Source organism: Marmota monax, unplaced genomic scaffold (assembly GCF_021218885.2).
Source record: "Marmota monax isolate L192 unplaced genomic scaffold, Marmota_monax_Labrador192_F-V1.1 WCK01_AAM20220418_F8-fsc00370, whole genome shotgun sequence".
Classification (NCBI taxonomy): Eukaryota; Metazoa; Chordata; class Mammalia; order Rodentia; family Sciuridae; genus Marmota; species Marmota monax.
In genome coordinates this window covers 202,501-230,449 of record NW_026693560.1, presented here as the reverse complement: position 1 = coordinate 230,449, position 27,949 = coordinate 202,501, and the positions used below count along the sequence as shown (strand labels likewise).

General features: G+C 60.7%; 2 protein-coding genes across 10 annotated transcripts in view; both read right to left on the bottom strand.

Annotated features, from left to right (window-relative positions):
* The window catches only part of Zxdc (ZXD family zinc finger C), a 28,168-nt gene extending 11,565 nt beyond the window's left edge, over positions 1 to 16,603 (bottom strand). For 3 of the 8 annotated variants that reach the window (XM_046458703.2, XM_046458707.2, XM_046458705.2), the window contains exons 1-8: positions 15,546 to 16,602; positions 12,969 to 13,121; positions 12,794 to 12,872; positions 11,694 to 11,824; positions 7,708 to 7,878; positions 4,947 to 5,587; positions 3,889 to 3,951; positions 3,393 to 3,474 (exon numbers count right to left, since the gene is read on the bottom strand). In XM_046458703.2, the coding sequence (XP_046314659.1) occupies positions 3,393 to 3,474; positions 3,889 to 3,951; positions 4,947 to 5,587; positions 7,708 to 7,878; positions 11,694 to 11,824; positions 12,794 to 12,872; positions 12,969 to 13,121; positions 15,546 to 16,521 (2,296 nt within the window). In that variant the 5' untranslated portion in view covers positions 16,522 to 16,602. Of the gene's footprint in view, positions 1 to 3,392; positions 3,475 to 3,888; positions 3,952 to 4,946; positions 5,588 to 7,707; positions 7,879 to 11,693; positions 11,825 to 12,793; positions 12,873 to 12,968; positions 13,122 to 15,545 lie in introns of all 8 variants that reach the window. The other 5 variants (XM_046458704.2, XM_046458706.2, XM_046458702.2 and 2 more) reach the window with 4 other exon arrangements.
* Positions 16,604 to 19,379: 2,776 nt separating this feature from the next.
* The window catches only part of Uroc1 (urocanate hydratase 1), an 18,410-nt gene continuing 9,840 nt past the window's right edge, over positions 19,380 to 27,949 (bottom strand). The window contains exons 12-21 of one of the 2 annotated variants that reach the window (XM_046458699.2): positions 27,849 to 27,946; positions 27,000 to 27,072; positions 25,977 to 26,098; positions 25,576 to 25,649; positions 24,840 to 24,938; positions 24,610 to 24,709; positions 23,660 to 23,741; positions 23,388 to 23,502; positions 22,072 to 22,171; positions 19,380 to 19,985 (exon numbers count right to left, since the gene is read on the bottom strand). In XM_046458699.2, the coding sequence (XP_046314655.1) occupies positions 19,945 to 19,985; positions 22,072 to 22,171; positions 23,388 to 23,502; positions 23,660 to 23,741; positions 24,610 to 24,709; positions 24,840 to 24,938; positions 25,576 to 25,649; positions 25,977 to 26,098; positions 27,000 to 27,072; positions 27,849 to 27,946 (904 nt within the window). In that variant the 3' untranslated portion in view covers positions 19,380 to 19,944. The remainder of the gene's footprint in view (positions 19,986 to 22,071; positions 22,172 to 23,387; positions 23,503 to 23,659; positions 23,742 to 24,609; positions 24,710 to 24,839; positions 24,939 to 25,575; positions 25,650 to 25,976; positions 26,099 to 26,999; positions 27,073 to 27,848; positions 27,947 to 27,949) is intronic. The other variant, XM_046458701.2, reaches the window with a different exon arrangement.

The following is a 27,949-nucleotide window of genomic DNA, read 5'->3' as shown; positions in this document are numbered from 1 at the left end:
AGCACCGGGGTGTCATCGACAGTTAAGGGCAACATCGTGGGGCAGCCTGGGACTTCAGATCCCGTCACCCCAAACTGCACCTTTCCTGAGACCCACGTCCCCACTCTGCCCTTCACAACATTGATAGCAGGGATGTCCAGCCTGCGTTGGACGATGTCACTCCAACAGTTCCGAGACGTGGCGCCTGTCCTGTTCCTGGGCTTCCTCTGGATCCCCAGGCAGCCTGCCACGATCCCCAAAGCCAAGGGTTCAAACCCCAGCTCCCCGACCTGTGCCAATGCTAATGGGGCCACCAAACATGACCTCCACTCGCACGGGGCTGTGTCCCCTTGGTCGTGATCCTACTTAGGTAAATGCTCTGCTCAAGAGGACCAAAGCACTGACCTGGGGCAGTGAGGCGCATAGTAGGATGCCTCTAGAATCCCAAATGCCTCATTTCCAAACCCAGCCATGGGGGCCGCTGCGTGACCCCATTTCCCAGCGCTGGCCAGGAGAGGGCCTGGGCCCAGATGCCCTTCTCCAGCCAAAGGAAGCCAGGCCCTGGGAAGACGCAGGTGTCCAGGAGGCCAAGTAACGCCATGAACCGAGGGTGCCGGACAGTGAGGAAGCACTTGGGAGAAAGGCCAGGTGGGTACGTCCACCCAGAGATGGGACGCCCAGGGACCACCCCAGAACGTTCCCAGGCACACCACGATGCTAAGGTTGACCTAACCCAACAATGACCACGGTGGAAGGAACAGAAGAAACTCACCAATGGAGCGAGTCGGTCAGTGGGAGAGGGGCTCCCTGCACTATCCCCTGACTGATGGATGCCCAAGGCCACTGGAGACACCAAGCGGAGGGACAGCACAGGCAGGCCCAGCGGGCTCCGACCAGCGGGCAGTCTCAGGAGCCAGAGAGGGTTCACGGCTCACGGTGCAGGGCCAACCCTGCCCGGGCTCCTGGAAGGTGACCTGCGGGTCCTTGGTCCTTGGTGAGAGCACCTCTGTACCCAGCGGGTGGCTTACGCTGACAGTGTGACAAACAGTGGAAGCCTCAGGTCACGCAGCACCAGCTCAGCCTTTGGAGGGGCTGGACACGAAGGTCAGTCCGTCCACGCGATGGAGCCCCAGCAGAATCTGCAGCCCCAGCTGCCCCTGGCCGACAGTGCTGCGTCTGTGTGGTCATGGGTGGGAAAGCCTGCAATTGTCCCCAGCAGCACGGTACGCTTGGGACAGCAAGGACACTGGGGTGTGGGGGGGTGGTAATGCCTGTCGTCAACTCTCAGGACTATGGCAAGAGAACTCCCCGAGATGCACTAGGACTGAGGAACAGGCTGACAGCAGAAGAGGCTGGGCAGCGTACGATGTGGGGGCACAGAGGACTGCACCAAGTTTTCTTGAAATTATAGCAAATGGCCAGATGATGTGGGACATGCCTGTCATCCCAGTGACCGGGAGGCTGAGGCAGGAGGATCGCATGTTCGAGGCCAGCCTCAGCAACTTAGTGAGGCCCCTGAGCAGCTTAGGGAGACCCTGCCTCAAAACAGACGATCAAAGGGGTCTGGGTGGCAGAGCCCCTGGGGTCGGAGCCCAGCATCGCAAAACCAAAACCCAAACGAAACACACCAAGAGGCTGGTCTTATTGGAAAACCAAAGACGACCCACATGTCCCCGTTCCTGTGAGCGCACCTCAAGGGTGGGGACGGGGACGCTGCTGTATACAGACGTCGCCCAGCTCTCAGTGAAGAGCTGACAGCACATCTTAGCAATCCCCAGAGTGAAGGGGGCCGCCTGATGTCACATAGGCTGCTCCTGACCCATCAGGGCCACCCCCTGTGAAAAGTTTCACCAACGCTGTCAACACACAGAACCCACCGACGAGGTCCCCAGGTAACAGGAAACCCACACTAGACCAGGAACCCGCCCAGCGACACCTTGGTGATGCCATCAGCAGAAGCCACACCAGCTCAGGGACAGTCCCCAGGCCACCTGCTCGGGAGGAGGGAGACACAGAACCTGCGGCTGGAACAGAGTCTTACCCCCCAAAGGAGCACAGGGCCTCACGTGGGTTCTGATGTGGACCTGTCTCGGGACTACGACATCTGTGACAAGTCTAGTCTGGATACTTGCGGGATTCGACACTGAAGACCTACCGTGTGACAACGTGTGACTGCGATTCTGCCAATGTGCTTATTTCTTAAGGATGACCTGAACGTTCATGAGCACCACTCAAACGTCACCTAAGGGCCTAGCCACCATCCACCTGCCTGTCTGCAGTGCCCTTTCCCTCAAGTTCATGGTCACCAACTGGGTCCATGAAGGCGCCTGGTTTCTGTCATGAGCTGTGCCTGGCGCCTGGGGGTCCCTTCTACAGACGCCCCCCGCTTCCTTGCCTGTTCTCCACGCGCTGTCCTCGGCACTCCATGACCCGTGATGGTTTCCCTTCCCAAGGCCCAGTGAGCACTGATTGTGTGACCCTCATTACATGGGACGTCTGCTTTAAGAAGCCCTTAAACAGAAACTAGGGTTTGTTCGTTTGGGTACCAGGGACTGAACCCAGGGGCTCTCGACCCCTGATCCCCGTCCCCAGCCCTATTTTGCATTTTATTTAGAGACAGGGTCTCCCTGAGTTGCTCAGGGCCTCGCTGTTGCTGAGGCTGGCCTCCACCTTGCCATCCTCCTGCCTCAGCCTCCCGAGCTGCTGAGCTGACAGGCAGCACCAGCACACCCAGGAGAAGTTATTCTTACTAAGCTTCGATGTGGTTGAGAATAGAGAGGGGGACAGGACACTGCACCACTGACCCTACCTGCCCATTTTAAAAATGAATTCTAAGTAAATACAAAAGACGAATGGGATACTCAGAAACAGTACCCTAAAAGAACTCGGTGTTACTGTCACCAAAGGGTTTACCAGTTTCAAGGTGCTGTGCCCCACTTTTGGGAGGGCCGGAAACATAAGGCCACAAGTACCAGCTCTTGTTGGGTTCATTGTGTTTTTTAAAGATCCAAACCAGCTGCTCACAGAGATGTCACCGTAAAGTCTGCACTAGGAGCCACATGCCCTAGGACACACAGGGACTTCACCTACCGCTGCCCTGGGGCACTAGCAGCCCAGCCCTAGGGCCATCACCCTGCCCACGTTGGGGACCTGAGGCTGCTTGGTGCTCTTTTGACACCTGGCCACTCTGCAGCCGCCCGGGGAACGGACACTGTGGGGACCCCTACGTTGTAACCGGGTGAGTACAGGGCGCGTCCACCTGCTGGGTCCCGAGACTGCTGCTGCCCTGTCCCCTGGAGTCCGCGCGCGTAAAGGCGCGGAGTCAGCCAAGGGTGTTCTGCACAGAGCGCGGTTCTGCGTGCCCTGGGCTGCGACGGGGACCCGCCCGCCCAGCGCCAGCGCCCTGGCCTCACCTGCACGGCGGGCCGCTCCTTCCTTTTTTTCCTGGGCTAGCTGCACGGCCCGGGAATCAGTTCTTGCTGAGCCCCCACTTTCCTGGGACCAAAGAAAAGGGTGTCAGTCACTCGATCTCCGCAGCGCAGGAGGGTGGGCAAGGGACCGAGAACGCCCTGACCCTGACTCTGGGACTCCCTAGAGCCCAGCAGTCACTTCCAATGTCCAGCTGAGGCGGAGACACAAGCCTGAGCCTGTCACCCGGGGAAGCCAACATGGTGGCCTTGGAGCCGAGAACACACTGGAGATGGCTTCCAGGAGGTTCTAAGGTGGCCTGCGGACTGCCTTCCCTGTGCCTCAGTGTGTCCCAAGGGGGCACGGCGGGCCTGGGGCAATGCTGTCCCCTCCTCACTGTGGACCCTGCTCTGTCCCAACAGCAGACGGCTGCCACCTGGGACACCTGACTCTCGTGACTACAGAGGGGGAAAGACGGGCCCTCAGCAGCAAATATCATACCTGGGGCCCAGTCACCACACACCATTTGTACTCAGGGACACGAGGGAACCCAACGTCACACAGCTAGCGAGAGAATGAACAAGGGTTAGGACGGGGTCTGGCGCTCCTCGCCTCACCCCACCATGGCTCTGGGGAGGCGCCCGCCATCCCAAGTGGCTCTGCTGTGCAGCCACTTCCCCCTGCCCACTGTCACCTGTCGCTCTGCAACCGCTATGGAAGGGCCTCGGCCACCCAAGAGCAGGACACCAGAGAGACCAAGGGTCCTCCACGGTCCTCGTGCTCAAAGATACCAAAGTGGGCTCCAGGGGGGCGTCTGGGGCCCCGAGCCTCCTTCAGAAGAGGGGACGTTTTAAGTTGGGGTCAAGTGGACATTCTGAATACCAGGAATGTCACCATCCAATCCATCCTGTGCCTTCCAGAAAAATCTGTGGTGGCTACAGTGGACACTGAGGAAAGCAGACTCTCCCAAGAACCTTTAATTAAGTTACTTTAAGTTAGATGAAGTGGAGAGGGATATAAATATAATCAGACTCCATCGTCCAGCCTCGCCCTGGGCCACTATCCTATGACCCTCCGGGAACCCGGCCTCACACACTGTCCCCCACACTTCTTCTTAAATCTACTTAGGAAAAATATCTGGGCCTCTTTTAAAATTCCCACGACCTTTAACCCCACACCCCGCTGTGCCCCTGCCCATCTGTCACTACGTGAAAAGCACGAAGGCCACACATCCCAACACGAGGAGCAGCCCCGGGTTTTTTCAAGAAACACAAACACAGGTGACAGGATCCCCGCAGTCAGAGGCCTAGGGACAGCCAGCCGCATCCCCTGATTGAGGAACCACCAAGATTTAAGGCTCAGAGAGGGCAAGGGATTTGCTCGGGGCTGCCAGGACTCGCAGTTCCAGACTCGGGTCAAGGGGCACATTCGGTTTGTCCCCAAGGGCTGCGTCCTTCTGCAAACCAGTAAGAGATGTCTGCATAGAAGGGACCGGTCCAGGACGTCCTCGCCACCCAGGTGAGGGACAGCCACTTGGCGACGGACAGTGTGCTTCATACCAGGTAGAGGCCGCCGGGGCTGGCAGCGGGCTCTGTGTCCTGGGCACTGTGCTGCTCCGGGGGGCTGCAGGACACTGGTGGGGGTGGCGCGTGGCCTGCCTGCTGTGGGGCCGCAGGCGGGTCCCTCTCCACCTTGATGGGGGCTGGCAGCTCGGGGGCACTGGTGGAGGCCGGGGTGGTGGTGTGTGCTGCTAAGTTGCCACTGGAGGTCAAAGCCGCTGGGTCCTGGCCCACGGGCAGGGCCACCAGGCAGCCCACGGGTCCCGTGGTCACCGTGTGCACGTCCTCCACGCTGAAGCTGCCCGGCGGGAGCACTGTGGCCGCTGTCCCCAGGATAAGGGGGCTCTCCAGACTTGGAGGAATGTCACTGTGGGCCACCAGGACCAGGGGGTCCATGGGCCCCAAGGAGCTGCTGTTAGCTGGGAGGGTCCCTCCCAGGGAGGAGCTCACGGAAGTGACGTCGATGGTGAGGATTCCAGAACTCAGCGCCTCCTCCGACCCTGCGGCCGCTGCACCTCCGCTGGCGGGTGGCTCCGAGAAGAGGGCGGCCAGGTCCAAGCTGCTGAGCTCGCTCTGCCCGGGGCCGCTCAGGTCGCTGCTGGGGGTGAGCGAACTCGGCGCCTCCAGGGGAGGGACCAGGTCTGCAAGAGGAAGGGACATCCGTCACGCAGGGCCAGGGGATGGACACCCCTGTTACGTGGGATCTCGGGAGACAGGATCTCGGTCAGGCTCAAACTGACGGCCAGAGACCTTCCTGGCCACATCTGCTACCCTCTTGAGCGGCGGCCTGGTGATGGCCAACAGGGGTCCACTGCAGCCAGGACACCAAGGGGACACCAAGGGAGGGGGTGGCTTGGACACGTCAGGCCCTTCACACACACGCCTCAATCCTCAGGCCGACAAGGGTCTCTTCTTTTCTTGATATCAGGGACTGAACCCAGGGTCCCTTGACCCCTGGCCTTGTCCCCAGACCTATTTGGTCTTTTATTTAGACACGGAGTCTCACTGAGTTGCTTAGGGCCTCACTGTTGCTGAGGCTGGCCTCCAACTTGGGATCCTCCTGTCTCAGCCTCCAGGCATGCACCCCAGTGCCTGGCTTAAAAAGGATTTCTCTAGAACAGATGACAGGACGTTATATGTATGGGACATTTTTGGAGCCAGGTTATGTCAGCTCATGTCTTGTCAAAGTGTGTCCCGTTCCACAACGTCACCCCCCCACATCAGCGGGGGCCACCTGGAGGTCAACATGGGGAGTAAAGTGGGGCCAGGCCTGGCTCTAGGATCCAAGTTCCAGCCCCACCCCTAAGACCTGTCCTTCTGTCTGGGACTTGGCTGGCCAGGTCTCTCTCCCTGCCACTTCCAACCCTAACCCGGAGCGCGGCTCTGCCCCTGTCCCCTGCGCCCAGCACCCAGCTCCCTGGCCCCTGTGGACCCCCTAACGCTCCCACAGAAATGACGCTCGTGGACCCTCTTGCCCAAGGTCTGCACTTCTGGTCCTGCTCTCTCCACGCACTCGACTGCCCATTGTTCGACTCAGTAACAAACAACCAGCAAACCCTTGGAGCAAAATAGTGACACCCACGTAGTCCAACAACCTCTGACGATTGCCGAGTGGAGGTGCACACCACACACCAGGTTGCAGATGCTTCAAGCCCCGAGCCAATAGGAGCACAGGGAGTCAGGGTGGCGCTGACCTGGCCTCCCGCGGACTCCCGCCAGGGAATCTCCATGGGGCTCCCTGGCCGCGACTGTCAGGGGGCAGCTGAGGCTCTGGGGTTGTTCCTCGCGCACGACTGCAGCTCCCGGGAACTCGGGCTTGCAAGACGATGCCCACCACATACACCGACTTTCCTCTTCCTCTGGTCCTAGGGGTGGACCTAGGGGCACTGGGCCAGCCCGGCCCAGCCCGTTCTGTTGTACTCTGATGCACAGTGGCGCCCCGCTGCTGAGGCCGGCCTTGAACCTGCAGGCCTCCTGCCTCGGCCTCCTGAGTGGCTGGGACACAGCCTAATCCCCGGGGAGCCACCAACCCCGTCCTGAAGACACCCACACAGCTAGAAGGGACACCTCTTTACGCAAGGGCCTGGAAAGGCCACGGGGATGACCACCACAGGTGGAGGTATCTGGGGCGGGGACACACAGCCACCTGAAGACAGGCTGACAGAGCCAGAGGACAGATGGACGCTTACTAAGCCCAGCTGCAGGTGAATCCTGCACTAGACTCTGACAACACATCACCATGGGAGCTACACAGACTTCGTCCTTGATTTAAAAGTGACAGACGTGGGCGGCAAAGGGCCCCTCCACAGCAGTTCCCAAGAGGCTCTGCCCACAGTGGGAGATGTGCCCAGGGGGGTGCTGCCTGCCACCCAGGGCAGTGGTGCTGGAGCACTGGCTAGTAACACACGGCTCAGCCTCCACGGGCCAGGAGCAGAGGCAAACTGTGGCGAGTCAGGACCTCCCCACCAGGTCCTGTCAAGGTCCCCTCCACGTGGTGGCCCACACCTGTCATCCTAGCAGCTCAGGAGGCTGAGGCAGGAGGATCGCAAGTTGAAGGCCAGCCTCAGCCACTTAGTGAGGCCCTAAGCAACTCAGCGAGACCCTGTCGCTAAATAAAATACAAAATAGGGCTGGGGACAGGGCTCAGGGGTCGAGGGCCCCTGGGGTAACTTCACGACCTAGCCACGAGCAGCAGCCTGGCTCTGTCCCTTAGGGTCAGGCACACATCTCGGTGGCACCCTGAGGGATGGGAGGTACAGACCTTGGCGCCGGCTGTGCTGCCGCACCACGTGCGCCTTCATGCTGTGCTTGGAGGTGAAGAGTCTATTGCAGCTGGACACGGGGCAGCGGCTTTTGGGAGCGCCCACGTCCTGGAGGTGCTTCTTGGAGTGAATGTAGAGACTGCTGCGAGCGGAGAACCTAGCACAGCACCCTGGAACAGAGGACGGGGAGAGTCACACCTGAAGATGACGAGGAACCAGCACACCCCTGTCAGGGCAGGCCACGAGGCCCAGTTTTTAAGCACCGGTGCCTTGAAGGGACGCACGCGGAGTATCCCTAGGGACACCACCACAGGAAGGAAGATCCACAACAAGCCACTTGCCAGGCGCAGTGGCCTACGCCTGTCACCCCAGCAGCTCGGGAGGCTGAGGCAGGAGGATCGCAAATTGGAGGCCAGCCTCAACTACTTAGGGAGGCCCTAAGCAACTCAGCAAGACCCTATCTCTAAATAAAATATAAAACAGGGCTGGGGACGGGGCTCAGGGGTCAAGGGCCCCTGGGTTCAATCCCTGGGACCAAAACAACCGAAAACAACAGAGCAAGGTGCTCCGAGGAGACCAGAGATACGAGGAACCCTGAAGCCCTGCCCCAGCCGCGTCTCTGGCCTGTGACCTGCCCGAGCTGGCTGTGCGCCCTTCTGTCCCTCCCAGGGTTGCCGGGAAGGTGGAGTCCGGTCAACTCCCTGCTGTCTGGTGCAGGACACCGGGGTCCTTGGCGTCTCTGCTGAGCTGCTGCTATACACACAGCCGCGGTCCTGGCCTTGGAAGCTGGCCCTATCGTGACAGAGCCCGGCCAACTCCTTCCCCTCACCACCCAGGAGCTGACGCCCCGAGACCAGGCGTCCACAAGGCAGGAAGCGAGGGAGCCAGAGCCGGGGCCTCCTGCTGACACAGTCAGTGTCCCCCCACATCCTGACTGCCCTGCCGGAGCCTCGCCCAGACACAGGGAGGGACTTTAGTGCAGGGCTGGGCTCCTGGTCTGTGAGGACCTCTGGTGACACAGAGCGGGGCCCAAGAAGCAGAGGTGACAGCAGAGCCCCTCAGATGATGGAAAAGGCCCAAGAGCAGGTGGCACTGAGGCAGAGCCAGAGCCACAGGGAGTGGGTGACGGCCTGGCCATCAGCTGCTGTACACCCTTCGCAGGTTCCTTTTTGTGTAAAATGGGAGTGTACGCCTCAAGGGGGATGACAGGGACAACTGCAGCCTGACCCATCTGCGGAGCCCACCTGGGAGCAACCTCCGCTTGTGGGAGACCAAACGTCCTTTCAATGGCACGTGGAGTAGCCAGGCCTCTGCCCCACAGCCCGGACCCACCTTCCGTGGGGCTTCCTCACAGCCCCACTGCAGGCCCGGGTGCCAGCAGCGCCCCCACCCAGGACGGGCCCCAGCCACGCAAGGAAGGTCCTGGATCTTGCGCAAGCCCCACCTCCGACCCTCCCAACAGGGCGGCCCTTCCCTGTGTCCCCAATGCCTGGTCCACATGCATCTGGACCTCTAGGCTGCTCAGAGCGCCCACCCTCCAGCGCCCACTAAGCCACTTCCCAGGGATCTGCTGAGTCTCCCACAGAACCTGCCCTCAACACAGGACCCTGGCAGGCCACCGCGCCCTGGGCTGGGCCTTCCTCACACACCACCCCTCAGGCTGGCACTGCCTCCAGGGCTCCTGCCAGGGCACCCTTCCACGTCCCACTTCAATCCCAGGACTGTCCCAGGCTCTGACCCCCCAAACCAACAATCAGCCGCAGACACACGGGATGCACGTGTGCTTCTCGACTCAAGTCACCAAGCCCCACGACAGAGGTCTCACTTGACAGAGACTTAAAGCTGCGTGTCCCAGATCGCACGGCGACTTACGGGGCAGAGTCAGGACTTGGATTCACGCAGACTGGACTCCAGAAGTTGTATATTTTTGGGGGGTACCAGGGGTTGAACTCAGAGCCCTCGACCCAAGCCTTGTCCCAGCCCTGTTTTGCATTTTATTTAGAGACAGGACCTCACTGAGTTGCTTAGGGCCTCGCTAAGTGGCTGAGGCTGACCTCCACCTTGCGATCCTCCTGCCTCAGCCTCCCGAGCTGCTGGGATGACAGGCACACGTCACCACGTCCAGCTCAGAATTCCTATTTCTCATCACTGCCCTTGACCGCCTCCTGATTGACGCTGCTTATTGAGTATCCCGTCCACTTCCATGGTTTTAGCAATGCCTCGTGCGCTGCCCGCTTCTCTTGGTAGCCCTGCCTGCTCCCCGGGCGGCGGCACCCCCCTGCCCCCCAGCACCTGAACTCATGGGGTCAAAGGCTCGTCAAGTGCAACACTGCCAACCAGACCCCTTCTCCCCAACCAGCCCCGCCTCAGTGTCCCCACTTCAGCTGACACTGACTGCAGCTGTGACCTCTGCCCCGGCCCCTGTCCAGCCCAGTGTTGTGGACGACTTCTCAGCTCCCAGCTGTGGGCCGCCCTCTCTCTGGCTGCCAGCTCCCTGCTGGGCACAGGCACCTGCCCAGGAGGGCTGCGGCCCCTCCCCTCCCCTTTCATCCTCAGACCCAACTGGGCTGCACCTTGGACGTGGCCCTCGTCTGCAAACCTCGAGCTCTTGGCCGCTGCCCTTCCCTGGCTGGGAAGGTCCACCTGCTGCTTCTCCCGCCTCGCACACCTTCCCTGTGCCCGGCTGGCACCCTCTGCCTCAGGCTTATCGGAGGCCCTGGCGTGCTCCCTGCCACCTCAGCAGCGTGATGAGACCCCATGAGCCCACGCAGCCTGGCCACTCCACCTGTACTGTGTCCACCACGTTCTAAGAGCTGGTCTCAGCTCTGCGCGGTCTCTGCCCTCTCCTTCCCCTTCTCTAGACTGGGAAGGCCAAGCCCAGAGAAGCAGCCGAGGCCACCCATTTGGGGACCTCCAGGTCTGCCCTGGTCTGCTGCTCCCTAGTGCCTCTGCAGCCCCAGCGTGGGCCAGCTCGGCGGGCCACAGAGCAGGTTTCTGTCAGGTGAACCCTGCCCCCAGCACCTTAAAGAAACACATGGGGCTGGGGATGTGGCTCAAGTGGCAGGGTGCCTTTGAGACAGGGCCTATGCTAAGTTGCAGAGGCTGGCCTTGAACTTGTGATCCTCTTGCCTCAGCCTCCTGAGTCGCTGCGATCACAAGTGTGGCCACTGTGCTCAGCTTACTAACAGCCCTTTAAAAAAGTCAGCCTAGGCCAGGCACAGTGGTGCACGCCTGTCTTCCCAGCGACTTGGGAGGCTGAGACAGGAGGACTATAGGTTGGAGGCCATCCTCAGCAACTTAGTGAGGCCTTAAGCAACTTAGCAAGACCGTGTCTCAAAATAAAAGGGGGGAGTGCGCTGCGGACATGGCTCAGTGGTTAAACTCCCCTGGGTTTCATTTTTGGTACCTAAAAAAAAAACAACAAAAAGTGAGTTTAGGCAGGCACAGTGGTGCACACCTGTCATCCCAGCAGCTGGGGAGGCTGAGGCAGGAGGATCATGAGTTCAAAGTCAGCCTCAGCAAAAGCAAGGCCCTAAGCAACTTAATGAGTCCCTGTCTCTAAATACAATGCAAAACAGGGCTGGGGACGGGGTTCAGAGGTTGAGGGCCCTGGGTTCAATCCCTAGGACCCCCCCGCCCCCCCCAAAAAGAGACAGGGCCTCACTGAGCCGAGCTTGGCTACCTTCCAACTGCCCCAAGATTAGCGAGTTACCATTCAGAGCCCGAGCAACATGTCAGATGCGTGAAGAGACATGTTATTTCACAAGAGCCACCAACAGAGCGGGTGACAGGGCTGGAGGCGAACAGGCAGGACCCCTGATCTGGGCCTCCTTCTGATGCTGCTCCCCAGGTGGGCCAGGTAAACCCCAGACTGCCACCTGCACTCACCTGGCCTACCCCTACCTGAGGCTCAGCTCACCCACGGGATCTAGTGGCCGAGGTGGCCTGGCGCTCCTTTAGAGCTGGGAGTAGTTTGACACGCTACCTTCCACGGGGCACTCGAAGGGCTTGGTGCCCAGGTGGGTGATGCTGTGCCCTTTCAGGTGCTCTGCGCGGGTGAAGGACTTCCCACAGCCTTCCACGGGGCAGGTGAACCTCCGGTCGTCGTCGTGTTTCCTGTAGGGACAGGAGGAGAAGCAGCACAGTGACCTCAGAGGCCCCAGAAGCAATTCCCTGCTTAAATTCTGCAAAATTACATCAAACTATGAGGTCTCTTCACTTAGAAAAAATGGTCAGTACAGCTCAGAAAACCTCGGCCATCTCTGACCACGTGTGGCTTTACTGCCTGGCTCGCTCCACACTCGGCCACTTCACTGGCACGCCCAGGCTGCCCCCAAGTCCCAGACAGGACAGTCAGGAGCAGCAAAGTCCCACTGCTTAGAAGTCCCCCTGTCCCCAAGCCACAGAGGCAGCAGAGGTGGGCACAAGGCTCAGGCTGTAAGCTGGAGGGTCCCGTGTCCCTTCCTAAGGATCGCTCTTCCATCAAACCTCAGGGCCCAGCTGTGCAAGCCCAGACACGTCACCCACTCCGAGTCTCCCTGGACATCAGGGACAGAGACAGCAGGGTCAGCGCTGTCATGAAAATGGAACTCGACACCCGTGTGAAGTGACAAGCATCCCTGGGACACAGGCCCCACGAGTGTCAAACTTATCCTATGGTGTCCAAAAACACACAAAAAATCATCGTATGTAAAAGATGACAATAAAGAACATGTAGGAAATCTGTCTCCAGGAGGTGAGACTCTGAACAATTTTCTTCACAGTTTCCCGATTTTCAAAAATCCCTACACACTGGTTTTTTGTTTCGGTTCCAGGGATTGAACTCAGGGGCTCTCGGCCACTGAGCCCAGTCCCCAGCCATATTCTGTATTCTATTTAGAGACAGGGTCTCCCTGAGCTGCTGAGCACATCACTGTTGCTGAGGCTGGCCTCCAACTCACGATCCTCCTGCCTCAGCCTCCTGAGCTGCTGGAATTGTACGCATGCGCCACCAGGCCAGTTCATACTGAGCATTTTTTTAAAACCACCTAAAATAGCTCACCCACTTTCAGAGCTGCCAGCCCCCCCGTCAGCAGGCCTACCTACCTTTTATGCCTCAGGAGTTTGGACATACTGGTGAAGGTCCAGCCGCAACTGTCCGAGTCACATATAAATGGCCTTTCACCTTGTCAAAGAAAGAAAAATTGCAAAGCAGGGTCACGCACCCGAAGGATCTCAGAGGGGACTGTCGCCCCAGCACCCGTGGGGCGCCTGCTCCTACCTGTGTGGCTTCTCAGGTGGATCTTGAGGCGGCAGGCCTTGTCGTACTGCTTGCTGCACCCGGGGAAGGAGCAGGGGAAGAGTTCCTGCTCCCTGAAGTGCGCGCGGCTGTGGGAGAAGAGGGCGCTCACCGTGATGAAGGTCTTCTCGCAGCCTGCACAGAGAAACAGCCCGCTCTGGCCCGGGACCCAGCGCACGGACGCTGGCCACAGCCTGGACGCTGGCCTCAGCCCGGGACACTGGCCACAGCCCACAGCCAGGGACGCTGGCCACAGCCTGGACACTGGCCTCAACCTGGGACACTACCCACAGCGTGGAAGCTGGCCTCAACCCGGGACACTGCCCACAGCCCGGATGCTGGCCACAGCCTGGGACATGCCCATGCTGAGCAGACAGGGAGATGGTGACTCAAAAGCCATTTCTAGAGTCCTGACTGTGACCGGGGACATGTGGCCACGTGATGGCTATAGAAAGGATGGCCACGGCGGCCACTTGCTGCACTGTGACTTGGATACAGGGAAACTAACTGACCAAGGGCCCTATGGTCACAGCCATCGGAGGCCAGTCTGTCGCGCTGATCTGCAGGCGGGAGTCCTGCCCTCCACGGACTCAAGAGCCACTGCTGGTCCCCAAAAGAACCCCAGGAAAATTAAGCGCCAGTGGACGTGTCCTGCCCGCCTACCCACAGGCTCGGCTTCCTGGGCCTCCGCACTTGGGGTTCCTCTGACAGTCCCCCCTCCCCGTCTCCGTGTCCCTTCCCGTTCCTCAGGTTCCTGCTCGGTTGCCTTGTCCCCACTCCACCCTCAGTGCCTGGCGGCCTCGCCAGCCCCAGGGGCTGCCTTTGGCCATCGTTGGCCTCCCCAGCCATGTTTGACAACCAAGCTGGGCTGCTGCCCTGTGGAGACACCTGTCGGCCTTTCCCGAGAAGTGCGAGGTCTGGGAGCGAGGGCAGGTGGCACCGCAGCGCCCTGAGCAAGGCCGCCTGGGGACCTCCTTCCAGCTTCCTGTACCCAGGCAGCGGGGACCTTCCTAAGCCCCAATGTCCCCTCCATGGCACCCTACAGTGTGCTGGGGTGCATTCCTTCAGTCGCTCAACCTCATCTTAACGCGACCCTCTGCCTTGGCAAGGTCCCCCTGTCCCCATCAGCACTGCCACCTCTGGACCCTACCTCTATGGCCACTGCTACCTGGGGTCCCCACCATCGCCCTGGCTCAGGCTATGGAAAGACTCCTGGGACACCTGATGGCGCTGCGCTGGCTGCTCTCTGTGCCTACCAAACCCCAGTGAGGAGCTAGTGCAATCCCAGGGTCCTTGGCCTTGACCTGCATCCCTGAACCACAGGACGAAGCTCTTATCACAGCAGGGTCACAGCCACCTCCAGCTTCGAAAAGCTGATTCGAAGGCTGGGCTGGGGCTCAGCGGTGGAGCGCTTGCCTCGTGCACACGCAAGGCCCTGGGTTCGAACCTCAGCACCCGACAAAAATAGAGAAGAGAGATGGAGGTGCTGCATCCAGCTACAGCTAAAAAAAAAAAAGATTTCCAGCCGGTGGGATAAGGGTCTCCAAAACAGGGCGCCCCAGGACCTGGGGACGAAGTGGCACTCTCAAGATACTCGAGTCCTAACACACTTGATACCGCCTGCGTTCCTAGGTCCGTGGGGTCTGTGCTCACGACTCACACGCGAGGCACTGGCTCAGGTTATGTTTGAATGAACGGGATGGGAAACGTCCTGTGGCCACTACCTGGCGATCCCACAGCTGCCTCGGTCACCACCCCCCGCCCAGGCTCTGAACACAGGCAGACCCTGCTTCCCACCAGCCCACTCCTTTCCCACACTCCTGTCCTCTGGACCAAGAGTGTTCTCCTGCCTACGCTGGCTCAGAGGTCACTGTGTTGGTGTCTTAGCGTTTCCAGGGGCTGCAGGTCCACATGGTGGAGGAGAAAACCTGCAGGGGACATCACCCTGCCCGGTGCTAGAAACCTGCATCCTCATCTGCAAGAGGAGGAAACCTCTTACCCTTCACAAAGCGCTGAAGTGCAGTGAAAATAACGTCAAAGTCCAAAAGGCACAAGAAATGGGACACACCAGACACCTGCAGCGGGTGACTCCCTCGGTGCAATAAAGTGCTGTCCCTGGCCTTGTTCATCTGTTCCTCCAGAACAACACTGCACCCGTCCATGTTTCTAAACAACACACCTAAGCCAAATAAAGCTCTGACTGATAACAAAACCCCAGGACACGTCATCACTCTCACTAAAGGAAGCCTCCTCCCCAGACGGCCGAGACGGCGGGTGCTACCTGGCTGCAGCAATCCCGCAGCAGGGCAGGGTTAAGATTTCCAATGGAACCGGGCCCGGGGGAGAGCGCACGCCTGTCATCCCAGCAACGGGGAGGCTGGGGCAGGAGGATCTCGAGTTGGAGGCCAGCCTCGACCACCGAGCAAGATCCTGTCTCTCAAGGGCTGGGTGTGGGTCCGTGGTCAGCACCCCTGGTGCTTTTGAAAGAAAAACCTTCAAGTGCAACCCCAGCGAAGGGTCCCCGCCGGCCACCCCCAGCGGCGCGGGTCCCGCGGTTACCGGGAAAGTCGCACTTGTAGGGCCGCTCGGGCTCGAAGTGGCTGCGCTGGTGCGAGCTGAGCTTGGCGTGCGTGGGGAAGCGCTCGGCGCACACCTCGCACTTGAAGAGGCTCTCCTGCTCGTGGCCGCGCATGTGCGCCTTGAGGTTGTACACGGTGGTGAACTTCTTGCCGCAGCCGCCCACGGGGCAGCCGAACGGGCGCAGCTTGTCGTGCGATTGCAGGTGTCGCTTGAGCTTGTAGGAGGTGGTGAAGGCCCAGCCGCAGCCGTCCAGCGGGCACTTGAAGGGCCGGCGCGCCTGGGGCCCGCCGTGCGTCAGCAGGTGCACCTGCAGCTGCTGCTTCTTGGCGAAGGCCAGCGCGCACTGCGGCTCGGGGCAGCGGTAGCCCGGGGGCGCGCGGCGGCCGGCGGCGGCGGGGCCCGGGGGCGCGGGCGGGCGCGGCGCGGGCGGCCCCGGCGCGGGCGGCGGCGCCAGCGTGAAGACGCCGCGGTCGAGGCGCACGAGCAGGTCCCGGCGGTCGAGGGCGACGGCGCCTGCGAGGGCCGCGCCGGGGGCGGCGGCCGGGACGGGGCCAGGGCCGGGCGGCTCAGGGCGGCCGGCGGGGCTCGCGCCGGGGCTGGGCTCGGCCTCCCGCCTTCCCGGGGCCTCGGCGGCGGCGCCGCGCGCCACCTCCAGCAGCACCACGAAGGCGTCGCCGCCGTCCTCGGGGGGCGGCGGGCTGGGCCCCGGGGCCTCCTCACGCCGCGGCTCGGGCCCGCCATCTTCCGGGCCCCGTAGCAGCAGCAGGCGGCGGCGGCCCGGGCCCGCGCTCAGGGGCGGTCCCGGGCCGCGGCGTAGCCGGCCGGGGCCGCCGCCGCCATGTTGGCCTCCGCGCGCGGCCGGGGCGGCGAGCAGGGCTGGGAGGTCCATCTTGGGCCCAGCAGCGGCGTCGGTGCCGCCGCCTCGCAGGAAGAACGGTCCGCCCCTCCCGGGCATGCGCGCGACGCCGAGTGGCCGCCGCCAGAAGAGGTCGCCACCAAGGCCCGGCGCGGAGGACGGCCTGGAGTCCAGCTCCGAGCCGCGCGTGCGCCACAGCGAGCGTGCCGCGCGGGGGCTGCTGGGCCGTCGTGACGTGCGCGCGGCGTCGCGGGGCGGGGCCGGAGGCTGAGGGCGGGGCGCCGAGTGGTGGGGCCTTGCGCGTGGCGCCGGGGGGCGGAGTGGGTTGCTGTGAGCGGGGCGCCGAGTGGGGATGCCATGGGGCCTTGCGCGAGGCGCCGATGGGCGGGACCGTGGTCTTGTGGGCGGGGCGCCGAATGGCGGGGCCCTGCGCGCAGCGCCGGGGGGCGGGGCCGTGGGCTGTGGGCGGGGCGCCAGTGCCTGTTCCGTGGGGCCGTGCGCGCGGCGCCGGGGGGCGGGACCGTGGCGTTGCGGGTGGGGCGCCGCCGGGCCGTGGGCGGGGCTCCGGGGGCGGGGGCGGGGCGTCCCTTCTGCGCGCTCGGCTCTGATGCATTGGAGGGCGGAGGTTCTGGGTCTGGTTAGCGCAGGCCAAGGGATTAATTCGGACGCTCGCACAACGTCTGGAAGCGTTTACTGGGCTTTGTGACTATGAGCTGATTCATCTTCACACTCGCACGTACGAAGGAACAGGCACAGAGAGACTGAGTGTCTTGCCTGAGGTCACACAGCCAGGAACTGGCAGTCAGAATGTACAGCTGTCCACCGGCTGGACAGCTTCCTCAGGAGCGTGTTGAAGCTCACTCCAACCCCCCCCCCCCCCCCCCGGCTCCCAGACCTTCCTTGCACTGCCCGAGAGCCTTTCCTAGCCCGCAGGTCCTCCCTGATGGGACTCTGCTTAGGTGGCCAACTGTATAAGTCCACACAGCCTCAGGTTGCAAAATCTAAGTTGCTTCATCCTCCCCGGCCACCCTGTCCCTCTCCTCCGTCTCCTCAGATTCCATCCAAATTCGCTGTGACCACCACTGAAATCCAAACTCAAAAAAGTAACCGAGTAGCTGGCCTTCAGCCTCCCCTCACCCGACTGCCTCCCACCGCACCTGTTCGACACAGGGCTCCGATTCCCACCCAACTCCTGCATTGGTCACTCCCACCGCTACAGAACCCCACTGCCCGGCTCCCCACTCACTTCTTTCCAATTTTTCCAACAGGCCCACCTGGTCCCTGCCTCAGAGACTCTGTAGCGGTTCCTTGGATCCTCCTGGGAGGCTGTGCTAAAGTTCTGACCCAAAGTCCATCTTTACCCAGCCCCCGCTTTCCTTCCTTTGACACCCCTCTCATCATGCAGTTGTTTTCTGGGTCCCTTTCTCTGCTCCTTCACCGTCTGTATCTCCCACTCTGAAATGAAGGAGTGGAGCCTGGTGCGGTGGTGTGCAGATCTGTTGTACCCCCAGCTCGGGAGGCCGAGGCAGGAGGATCTCAAGTTGGAGGCCAGCCTCTGCAACTTAGCAAGGGGGCCTAGGCAATTCAGCAAGACCCTGTCTCTAAATAAAATATATTTTAAAAAAGGGGCTGGGGATGGAGCTCGGTGGTTAAGTACCCTGGGGTCAATCTCTAGTACCAAAAAAGGGAAATTTTCTGGAAAGATACACCAAGTGCTCCTAGTGTGACTCCTTCTGAAGTGGGGTGGACACAGGCACGTGTATTTAACATACTTTTTATGATTAAAAATATTTTTCTTCTATTGCAAATACTGTGGTAGTTCCTCGGAAAAATGAAGCATTAAAATCACCCCAGGATTCTGCCATCAGACCTCTGCATGTATCTACCCAAAGAATTTAAAGTAGAGGCTGGAACAGATATTAATATTGATACATTGATATTGCCACATCGCATTCCCCGGGAAGTATTATCGGCAGGAGATTCTCAGATACTGGAGACTCCAGTAAGAGTCAGGGGAATTTCTGTGGGTTTTTAGGCAGAGGTGTGACATTTTATAGAGATTTCTCTACAAGCAAAGTCTCCAGCATATGGTGAGAATGGAGGCAGGGAGGCTGGATAAGAGGCCCCTGCTAGAATCTAATCAATACCTGAGCTCATTAGTGACACAGAGGAACCCAAACAGGAGGAGGCCAGCTCTGCACGGATTGCGGGCTCACAGAGTGGACAGTCTCCTCTACCATCTGCCATTTGGCCAGAGTCCCAAAGCAGTTGGGCTGCCCTGATCGCAGTTGGGAACGTTCAAAACTGTGAGCCAAAATAAACCTTCTCTATTTATATGTGACGGAGCCTGGGGTGCTTTATCCTGGTCACTGTGAAGCCGGCTAATATCCTATCAATGATCCTCCATGAGGATCAGACTGTAAATAAATTAAATGGTTATTCAAGGTTTGGTGTCTCGTTAACAAAGCCTAATGAATTTCTTTAAAGGAAAGGGGCCAAGTGTCATTGGTGCCTCAAGACAGGGAAGGAGCCAGGCACCATGACACAAACACACCTGTCATCCCAGCAGCTCGGGAGGCTGAGGCAGGAGGATCGCAAGTTGGAGGCCAGCCTCGGCAACTTAGTGAGGCCCTAAGCAACTCAATGAGACCCTGTCTCTAAATAGAATAGAAAATAGGCTGGGGACGGGGCTCAGGGGTTAAGCACCCCGGGTTCCATCCCTGGTGCAAACACACCTGGAAATGGAAGGGGTGCGGAGTTCACCCCAGGGACCCACACCCTGCCTGGGAGACACATAGGTCCCCGGCAGAGCTCTCGAGGGCCCCTGTTGGAGGCTCAGGCCAGGTGAACCCCGGGGAGGACCCTCCCTGTCCTTTACACCCCAGACACCTGTCCATTTCCCTTGAGGGTCACTCTGCTGCTTGGTCCCCCCAGCCTGCGATGTCAGGTGCACACAGTTCTCTGTCTTTTCCTTTATTTACTGTCCTTCTCCCGAGGCTCCACCTGTGTGTCCCCAAGCCTGGGGCACTGAGGGCCGGACAGACAGACAGAAGGAGAAAAATGGGTGGTGGCAGATCAGATGACACAATCAGCCAGAGAAACCTCCAGGGGCGTTCGAAGGAGCTGGTTGGTGACCAGTTTGGCCAGGGTTCACGGTTGGGGACGCCCCACGCTGGTGTCCATTCCGTAACCCTGTCCTCCCTGGGCTCCCAGCCAAGCTGTGTGGTCATGGCCAAATGGCTTCACCTCTCTGGGCCTGGACGGGTTCGTCTGTGTGATGAAGTGGTCATGGTCCCCCAGTCCAGGACACTAGAGGGTGACACAAGCCTGTGGCCCAGAGGGGACATATGCAGGGGGAGACCCGGCGCTGGGGCTGGGAGGGTGGGGACAGGCCGAGGAAGGGGTGCTGGGGTGTCGCCCTCTCAGGGCCGCAGGGCCTGCTGCAGGGTGCCCTCATCTGCCACCGGATGGGGCAGCGTCACCTCCAAGCCATCGTTCTCCCGCACCGTCTGGCAGATGATCTCATAGGCCTTTGGGTTCCCCGACCAGCAGCGCCGGGCCACCTGGAGCAAGGGGAGGTGGCAGGGGACAGTCAGGGCAGGTGACGGGTGGTGGGGTCGGCAGGGGCCTGGCTCAAAGGCCGTAAAACGCTGATCCTCCGGGACGCGTCCCCCTCCTCCAGCCTGTTGCCAAGGTCACCTCCCTCCCCCTTCCCCTCCCTCCTCCTCCCTCTTCCCCTCCCTCTCCCTCCCCCTCCATCTCCCCTCCCCCTCCCCCTCCCTCTCTCCCCCTCCTCCCCCTCCCTCCCTCTCCCCCTCCCTCCCTCTCTCCCCTCCCCCTCCCTCCCCCCTCCTCCCCCCTCCTCCCCCTCCCTCCCTCTCCCCCTCCCCCTCCCTCTCTCCCCTCCCCCTCCCTCCCCCCTCCTCCCCCTCCCTCCCTCTCCCCCTCCCTCCCTCTCCCCTTCCCCTCCCTCCCCCCTCCACCCCCTCCCTCCCTCTCCCCCTCCCTCCCCCCTCCTCCCCCTCCCTCCCTCTCCCCCTCCCTCCCTCTCCCCCTCCCTCCCTCTCTCCCCTCCCCCTCCCTCCCTCTCCCCTCCCTCCCTCTCCCCCTCCCTCCCTCTCCCCCTCCCCCTCCCTCTCTCCCCTCCCCCTCCCTCCCCCCTCCTCCCCCTCCCTCCCTCTCCCCCTCCCCCTCCCTCTCTCCCCTCCCCCTCCCTCCCCCCTCCTCCCCCTCCCTCCCTCTCCCCCTCCCTCCCTCTCCCCTTCCCCTCCCTCCCCCCTCCTCCCCCTCCCTCCCTCTCCCCCTCCCTCCCTCTCTCCCCTCCCCCTCCCCCTCCCCTCCCTCCCTCCCTCCTCCCTCCTCCCCCTCCCCCTCCCTCCTCCCCCTCCCCCTCCCTCCCTCCCTCCTCCCCTCCCCTCCCCCTTTCTCCCTCTCTCTCCCCCTCCCTCTCCCCCTCCCTCCCTTCCTCTCTGTCCTCCCCTCCCCCTCCCTCCCTCCCTCCCTCCCCCTCTTCTCCCCTCCCTCCCCCTCCCTCCCTCTCTCCCCCTTCCTCCCCCTCCTTGGTACTTCTCGGGTGTTCTGTCCTCAACACCAGGGTAATGGGACTCACGACTCCTAGGGACTCAGAATCAAGGGGTCCTTGGAGCCTCTGGGGTCAACACCGCTGAGCTCCCTACCAGGTATGATGGCTCCCGAAGGCCACCCTGGGGACCTGGGTGCCATGTGCAGGACCAGCCCTCTTTCCCATCTGCCCAATTCCCCCCCCCCCCCCCGTGGGCCTCCTCCCCTCTGCTGAGGGCCACTTCAGGGACTTGCCCTCTTCTGAAACGGAGCCACCTCCTCCATCTCTTAAGAGTGACCTGACTCCACCTGCGAGGTCTCAGTCAACCAATGTCCTACCAATGGCCTCTGAGCTCCCCGGACGCTTTGCTCACAGCCTGGGTTTCCTCTGATCTGGCCTCTGACCTCCAGTGTGAGCTGACTGTCCCCTGGGTTCCCTGAGATGGTCCTGGAAGGAATCCAGCCCCTCCCGCCCCGAAGCTGTATCACAGCCAAGGTGGGTCACCCTTGTTCAACCCAAGGGCCAAGCTCGCGTCAGGACCTGCCTAAGAATGAGACCCTCCAAGATGGGTGCGGTGACGCACGCCTGTCATCCCAGCGGCTCAGGAGGCTGAGGCAGGAGGATCGAAAGTGGAGGCTAGCCTCAGCAACTTAGCCAGGCCCTGAGCAACTCAGCGAGACCCTGTCTCTAAATAAAATAGAAAAAGGGCTGGGGATGGGGGCTCAGGGGTGAAGCGCCCCTGGGCTCCATCCCTGGGACCAAAAAAATGCAGCTACGTGGTTGAGTGAGGTCCCTCCCCAGCCCCAAGTGAGACCTTTCAGCACTGGGGGTGGCTCTGCCCAGAGGAAGGGCTGGGATTGCTGGGGCCACCTCAGAGACAACAGGCTGGACTGAACAGGCGAGATCAGCGTCAGAGACTGCAAAGAAGGTTCTAGAAAAGGTCTGGAGTGACACTGGAGTGGCCAGGGAGGGCGGGAGGAGCCCCTGAGTGCTGGAGAACTCTGGCCCCGATCTGCAGTCTGAATCTGCTACGGAGGCGAGACCTCAGATGGGGTAGAAGAGGAGCCGGGGGTCCGGGGGGTACTCACGCCATTGGAGACGTCCCAGCTGAGCATCGCTCTTGCTTTCTGCTCGGCCTCTGGGGTCCCATCCAGCACAAGGCCGAAGCCCCCATTGATCACCTCTCCCCTGCAAGAGGCCGAGGGGTTCTGAGGTCACTCCCTGGACCTGGCCACACAGGGAGCAGGCAGAAATGTGTGTTTCCAAAAGCGCTGGCTTCTGGTGTCAGGGTAGGGGGAACCCGTGTCACACGGGGCTCTGGAGCATGCAGACCAGGGGACAGAGGGCCACCAGGCACCAGAGAGGCAGAGCTGGGGGGCAGAGTGGCCACATCCTGGCCTCTGAGCTGGACCAGGAGGCCCTGAGGTCATCTCCAGTGAGATGCTTCACCCCTGAGCCCCCGTCCCCAGCCCGTTTTATATTTTATTTAGAGACAGGGTCTCACTGAGCTGCTTAGGGCCTCGTTAGGTTGCTGAGGCTGGCCTCCAACTTGCTATCCTCCTGCCTCAGCCTCCCGAGCCACTGGGATGACAGTGGCTCACTTGGTGTCACCTCCTGCTTGAAGTCAGCAGGACCACCCAGTTGGGAGGCAGCCCCTCTCCTTCAGGCTCAACCTCTTCCCCTGCAGACTCAGCCTGGCAAACCCAGGACTGTGAGGGCAGGCTCCCAGGAAGGAGGCAGCTCTTTTGGGCTCCCGAGGCTCTGCAGCCCATGTACTGAGGGGACCTGAGCTCAGGTCCTATTTTCCATTATTTAAAGCCACCTGACCCGGCCACAGCTCAGAATTCCATCTTCCCTGGGCAGGCGGCCAACCAGCCCTCTGCAATGCTCAGGGAAACTCCATTTTTGCAGGACTCAGCCCAGGAGGACGGGGGATGGCTTGATCCCGCCAAATCAGGCTCAGAGGGCAGTTCAGAAATGGCCCCAGGAGCTGAGCCTGGGTGGCTGCTCTGGGCCCTGAAGCCACAGCGCCCCCTGCTGCTCAGAGCAGGTGCAAATCCTGCCGGGCGGTAGGACTTGGGCAAGGCGGACCCCAGATGCTCCCTGCCGCTCAAATCCACGCAGGCGCAGTTCATCAACCTCGCAGCGCCTCGAGGCTACGTTCCTTCTTCCAGGCGCCTGCCATCCCAGCGGCTTGGGAGGCTGAGGCAGGAGGATGGCAAGTTGGAGGCCAGCCTCAGCCACTTAGGGAGGCCCTAAGCAAGAGACTGAACCCAGAGGCGCTGAACCCCTGAGCCCCTTCCCCAGCCCTATTTTGTATTTTATTTAGAGACAGGATCTCGCTGAGTTGCTTAGGGGCCTTGCTAAGCGGCTGAGGCTGGCCTCCAACTTGCCATCCTCCTACCTCAGCCTCCCAAGCTGCTGAGATGACAGACGTGTGCACCACCACGTCTGGCTTTGGGTATATCATGCTTTCAAGCGAGGCTCTCAGAGGACACAGGAAGACCCTAGACGCTGACCTGGAAAGGAGGGTTGCTGTTCTTATTGGGCACTTACAACAGACCTTCACGTCCTAGGTGACAAGTGTGACCCAAAGAAGTGGAGTCCCCTGTGCAGATTTCCCCCTGATAACGCTATCCCAGCAGCCCCCAGCCCATCCTCTGACCCCCTCCTTACCAGCCCACGCCCCCTCCGTTGTGAAGCGCGACCCAGGTAGCTCCACGACAGGCGTCTCCTACGAAATTCTGCACGGCCATGTCTGCAGAAGCAGGAACAGCACACGTCACTCTGTCCACCAGACCCCATGTCCCTCTGTCCAGTAGGCCTGAGCGCAGGCCAGGCTCAGGATGCAAGAACATGGTGACAGCTGGGCCAGTGGGAACCAGGGACCGGTGGCTCCGGGAACAGCCATGATTTGTGCTGGCAGAGCCCCAGCTGAGCAGGAGGCACCAACAAAGATCCAGAGTCTCCTACGATTCTCCTCCCTAGTCCTGAGCCCCAGAGCCCGCAGCTCGAAGAGAACCAGCCGCAGAACCCAGAGACATCTTAACTGTGGAGACCCAGAGTCAAGGAGCCTCGCCCCTTCCCTTAAAAGAGGATGAGGGGAGCCGGGCGCAGTGACGCACGCCTGTCCTCCCAGCAGCTCGGGAGGCTGAGGCAGGAGGGTCGCAAGTTGGAGGCCAGCCTCAGCACATAGTGAGGCCCTGAGCAACTCAGTGAATCCCTCTCTCTCAATAAAATAGAAAAAGGGCTGGGGACGGGGGTCAGGGGTGTGGGGCGCATGATCTCCAACTGAGCGTGCTCAGAAGGGCGCCCCCTCTGAATGTGGACTGGTCTTTGAATTTGCATGAGGTTCCCTGATCAATCAAAGTCCCTGGATTTTTCTTTTTCTTTTCTTTCTTTTTTTTTTGGGGGGGGTCCTACAGGGGAATTGAGCCCAGGAGCGCTACCACCAAGCGACGTCCCAGCCCTTCTCCTTTTGAGACAGGTTCTCCTTGAGTGGCGGAGGCTGGCCTCCAACTTGCGATCCTCCTGCCTCAGCCTCCCGAGCCGCTGGGAGGCCAGGCGTGTACAGCTGCGTGATTGTGTGTGTGTGTGTGTGTGTGTGTGTGTGTGTGGGTCCTCACCTGCACAGAAGGCAGAGCCATCATAAATGTTGGAGGTCTCCCTAAACGGGCTGTCAGTGCCACTGACGTCGTGGTGGTCACGGCTCAGAACCACGGGTGCCTGGGGCAAAGGGAGGTGCAGGACGTGAGCCACCAGAGGCAGAGGGCAAGGGTCGGGCTGTTCCAGAAGGCTCGGGAGGTGGGGTCTGCAGGGCAGGGGGGGGAGGACCCCCTGGACGGCAGGGCCTCACCTTGACCTTCCCGCTGGCGATGGCCTGATTAATGGCCACAGCGATGGCCACGCGGCCCTTCTGGTCCGAGTAGAGAATCCGTGCCTGGGAGCCCACCACCTGCAGGAGGAGAGGGAGAGACCCTTCAGCAAGAGGCAGGACCTGGGGGCGAGCTGGCGTCACCAAGCCACCGTCCCCAGCAGCCTGGAGGCCCCTCTGATCCCTAGACAAGGCCCCTGGTGTGTGGCCCGAGGGGACCCCAGATGGCCCTCCGAGGTCTGTGGCAGACTGGGGCGTACCCTCCCCTCAGCCCCTGGCCACCGCATGTCCCCGTGAGGTCTGAGCTGCCCAGGGGTGAGCCCTGGATCTTGGAGACTCTGAGAGCCCGACCTCCCTGCGCTCCAGGGAGGTGACATTATGGGATTAACCTCCGTCCCCAGCCCTTTTTCTATTTTATTTAGAGACAGGGTCTCCCTGAGTTGCTTAGGGCCTCGCTAAGTGGCTGAGGCTGGCCTCCAACTTGCGATCCTCCTGCCTCAGCCTCCTGAGCCGCTGGGATAACAGGCTCTTTTTGATCCCCGCCCCCCAGGAACTTCCTATTTTTGAGGGTGACAGTTGATCTGCTGCCAGGTGCTCTGGCATGGTCACATGTGGTCCTGTGTCTGTGCCCTGTGAATTCTCATGGAAGCAGAGCCCCAAGTCAGCCTCCCCCAGGACCCTCCAGTCCTCCCCTGGGAGCCCCGAGGGACACCCTCACCAGGTGGTGCTTGGCCGCCTCGCGGATCCAGCGGACATTGTCCATATATTGTAGTTTCACAGACTCCGTCGTTGCTGTAGAGAGGAAGTGGGGTGTCGTGGGCAGAGGGCGCCCCTGCCAGAGTCCTGGGCCCTCCTGATCCAGGCTGCTTGCTACAGACGCCTGCTCTAACTCTGTCCCCAAATCCAGGAGTCGGGGCCAACCGTACCCTGGAACCTCTGACATGGTAAACCTTTTTGTCTACCGCGCTGATTTTCTCAGGCCTTTTGTCACAGTACTGCAAAGCTAACCAATGCACTGGCTTCCTGTTAATTCCACCCGGAGGATCCTGACCCGCACAGCGGAGGACATCTCCTGGGGACAGTGTGCACGTAGGGCCGACCTCCCCCCCAGGACATTACCTCCCTCAGCGATGGCCTTCTCCAGCACAGATGTGGCTAGCTGGTCCGTGACAGCTAGGTCCTCAGGGTCCCCGGATGTGCAGACCCAGCGGAAAGGCCCGAATCCCTGGGAGAATATGTCCCTGCAGGGACAAATGTCTCTTCAATGGGGGGGTTTCCCAGGCTGATGGCACTTCTGGCCAGGGCCAGGGGTGTGATCCGGGGTCACACCATCCAGAGGAACTAGACGGAACAAGGACAAGCAGAATTCGTCTCAAACTGCCATTGGTGATTTTGGTCCAAAAAATTCCACGTAGTTTTTGTAAAATGACAGGAAAACCCATCACCAGGTATGAGAGACGAGAAAAGAGCCCATGTGGGCACCGGTGCTTGCCAGGCTGGGCGGGGGCACCTTCTCTGGGGGCTGTCCCCCTGTATCCCTCCCCAGGCTGAGCCCAGCTCTGTGCTGAACTCGAGAAGGTGACCTTCACTTTTCTGTTTTAAAAAATATTTTCTAGGAGGACAGGGTGACCCACATCTGTCATCCCAGTGGTTCGGGAGGCTGAGGAAGGAGGATCGCAAATTGGAGGCCAGCCTCAGAAGTCTGTGATGAGGACAAGGACTGAGGACAGTGCGGCGCTCGGCCCTGGGAGAAGACTCTGCCAGGCCGCCTGGGGCTGCCTGTGCCTGCGGTGACCTCTCTCCAGGGCCACGAATTCCCACATTTGTCCCCAACAGCACCACAGAGGCCCACTTAGGGGAGAGGCTCTTGAAGTCTCCGGGGCTCTGAGAAAGGGACCTCAGTGTCCTGCCCCTTGGTGCCCGCCTGTCTCCTCACCAGGTCCTGACAGAGACTCTCGGGGCTTGGTTCCTTGTCATCGTGGGAACCCTGTGACCCGGTACCTGGCTGCTTTGGGGTTGCGTGAGGGTCACAGCACATGACCTTGAGGGTGGTCGGTTGGACCCAAACGCCACGTCCCAGGCCCTGAAAGGGACTGGGGTGACATTGGATACCCTGGAACTGGTGGCCACCCCGTCACTTACCCCATAATGTGCTGGACGTAGGAGGGGTAGCGAAATTCCGTCTTATTGGCCCCTTTCTTCTCCACATCTGCTCCTACGGACAGAATACCCGCCCCCGGGGTGAGCACTCACATGGCCACCACATGGTGACATCAACAAGGGGCCCGGGGAAAGGCTGGGGAAGGATCATCAATGTGACTCTTTTTTTAAAAAAATAAGTCTATGTACAAATACAGCCAATAAACCCTGTGTTTCCATATAACTATAATGCACTAATTAAAAATAATAATAGTAATAGCAGGGTGAGGTCGCGCACGCCTGTCATCCCAACAGCTCAGGAGGCTGAGGCAGGAGGATCGCGAGTTGGAGGCCAGCCTCAGCCACTTCGCGAGGCCCTGAGCCACTCAGCGAGACCCTGTCTCTAAATAAAATAGAAAAAGGGCTGGGGACGGGGCTCAGTGGGTAAGCGCCCCTGGGTTCAATCCCTGGTTAATAATAATAATAATTAATCATAATCATAATCATAATAGGGAAAGGGAGGCCTCAGCCTCCAGAGCCGCTGGGATGACAGGCGGGCGCCACCTAGCGGGCCCCCCGTGCATCTTTGAGCACCTTTGGACCCTCTGCATCTTGAAGGAGGGAAATTGCAGAGTTGGGGACAGAAGCTCATCCTGAGTGTCCCACCTGCTCTCTGACCAGCAGTTAATGTTCTTTAACTACGTGGAGAAACTGAGGCCCAGAGAGGCCCAGCTGCCCACCTGGGAGGACCAGCTTCTGGGAGAAAGGCCTCGGGTAGAGGCTCAGGGGAGACTCCTGGGGCGCTGGCTGGGTGGCAGGAGGGGACCCTCCCGGCCCTCCCCTCTGGCCTACCTGCTCGCTGAGCCTCTAGGAGGAAGGCGTTGCCATAGTCCCAAAAGAAGAAGTTCTCCTGGGCCAGACGGTTGATGGCCGAGACGTGCCTCCTCAGGCTG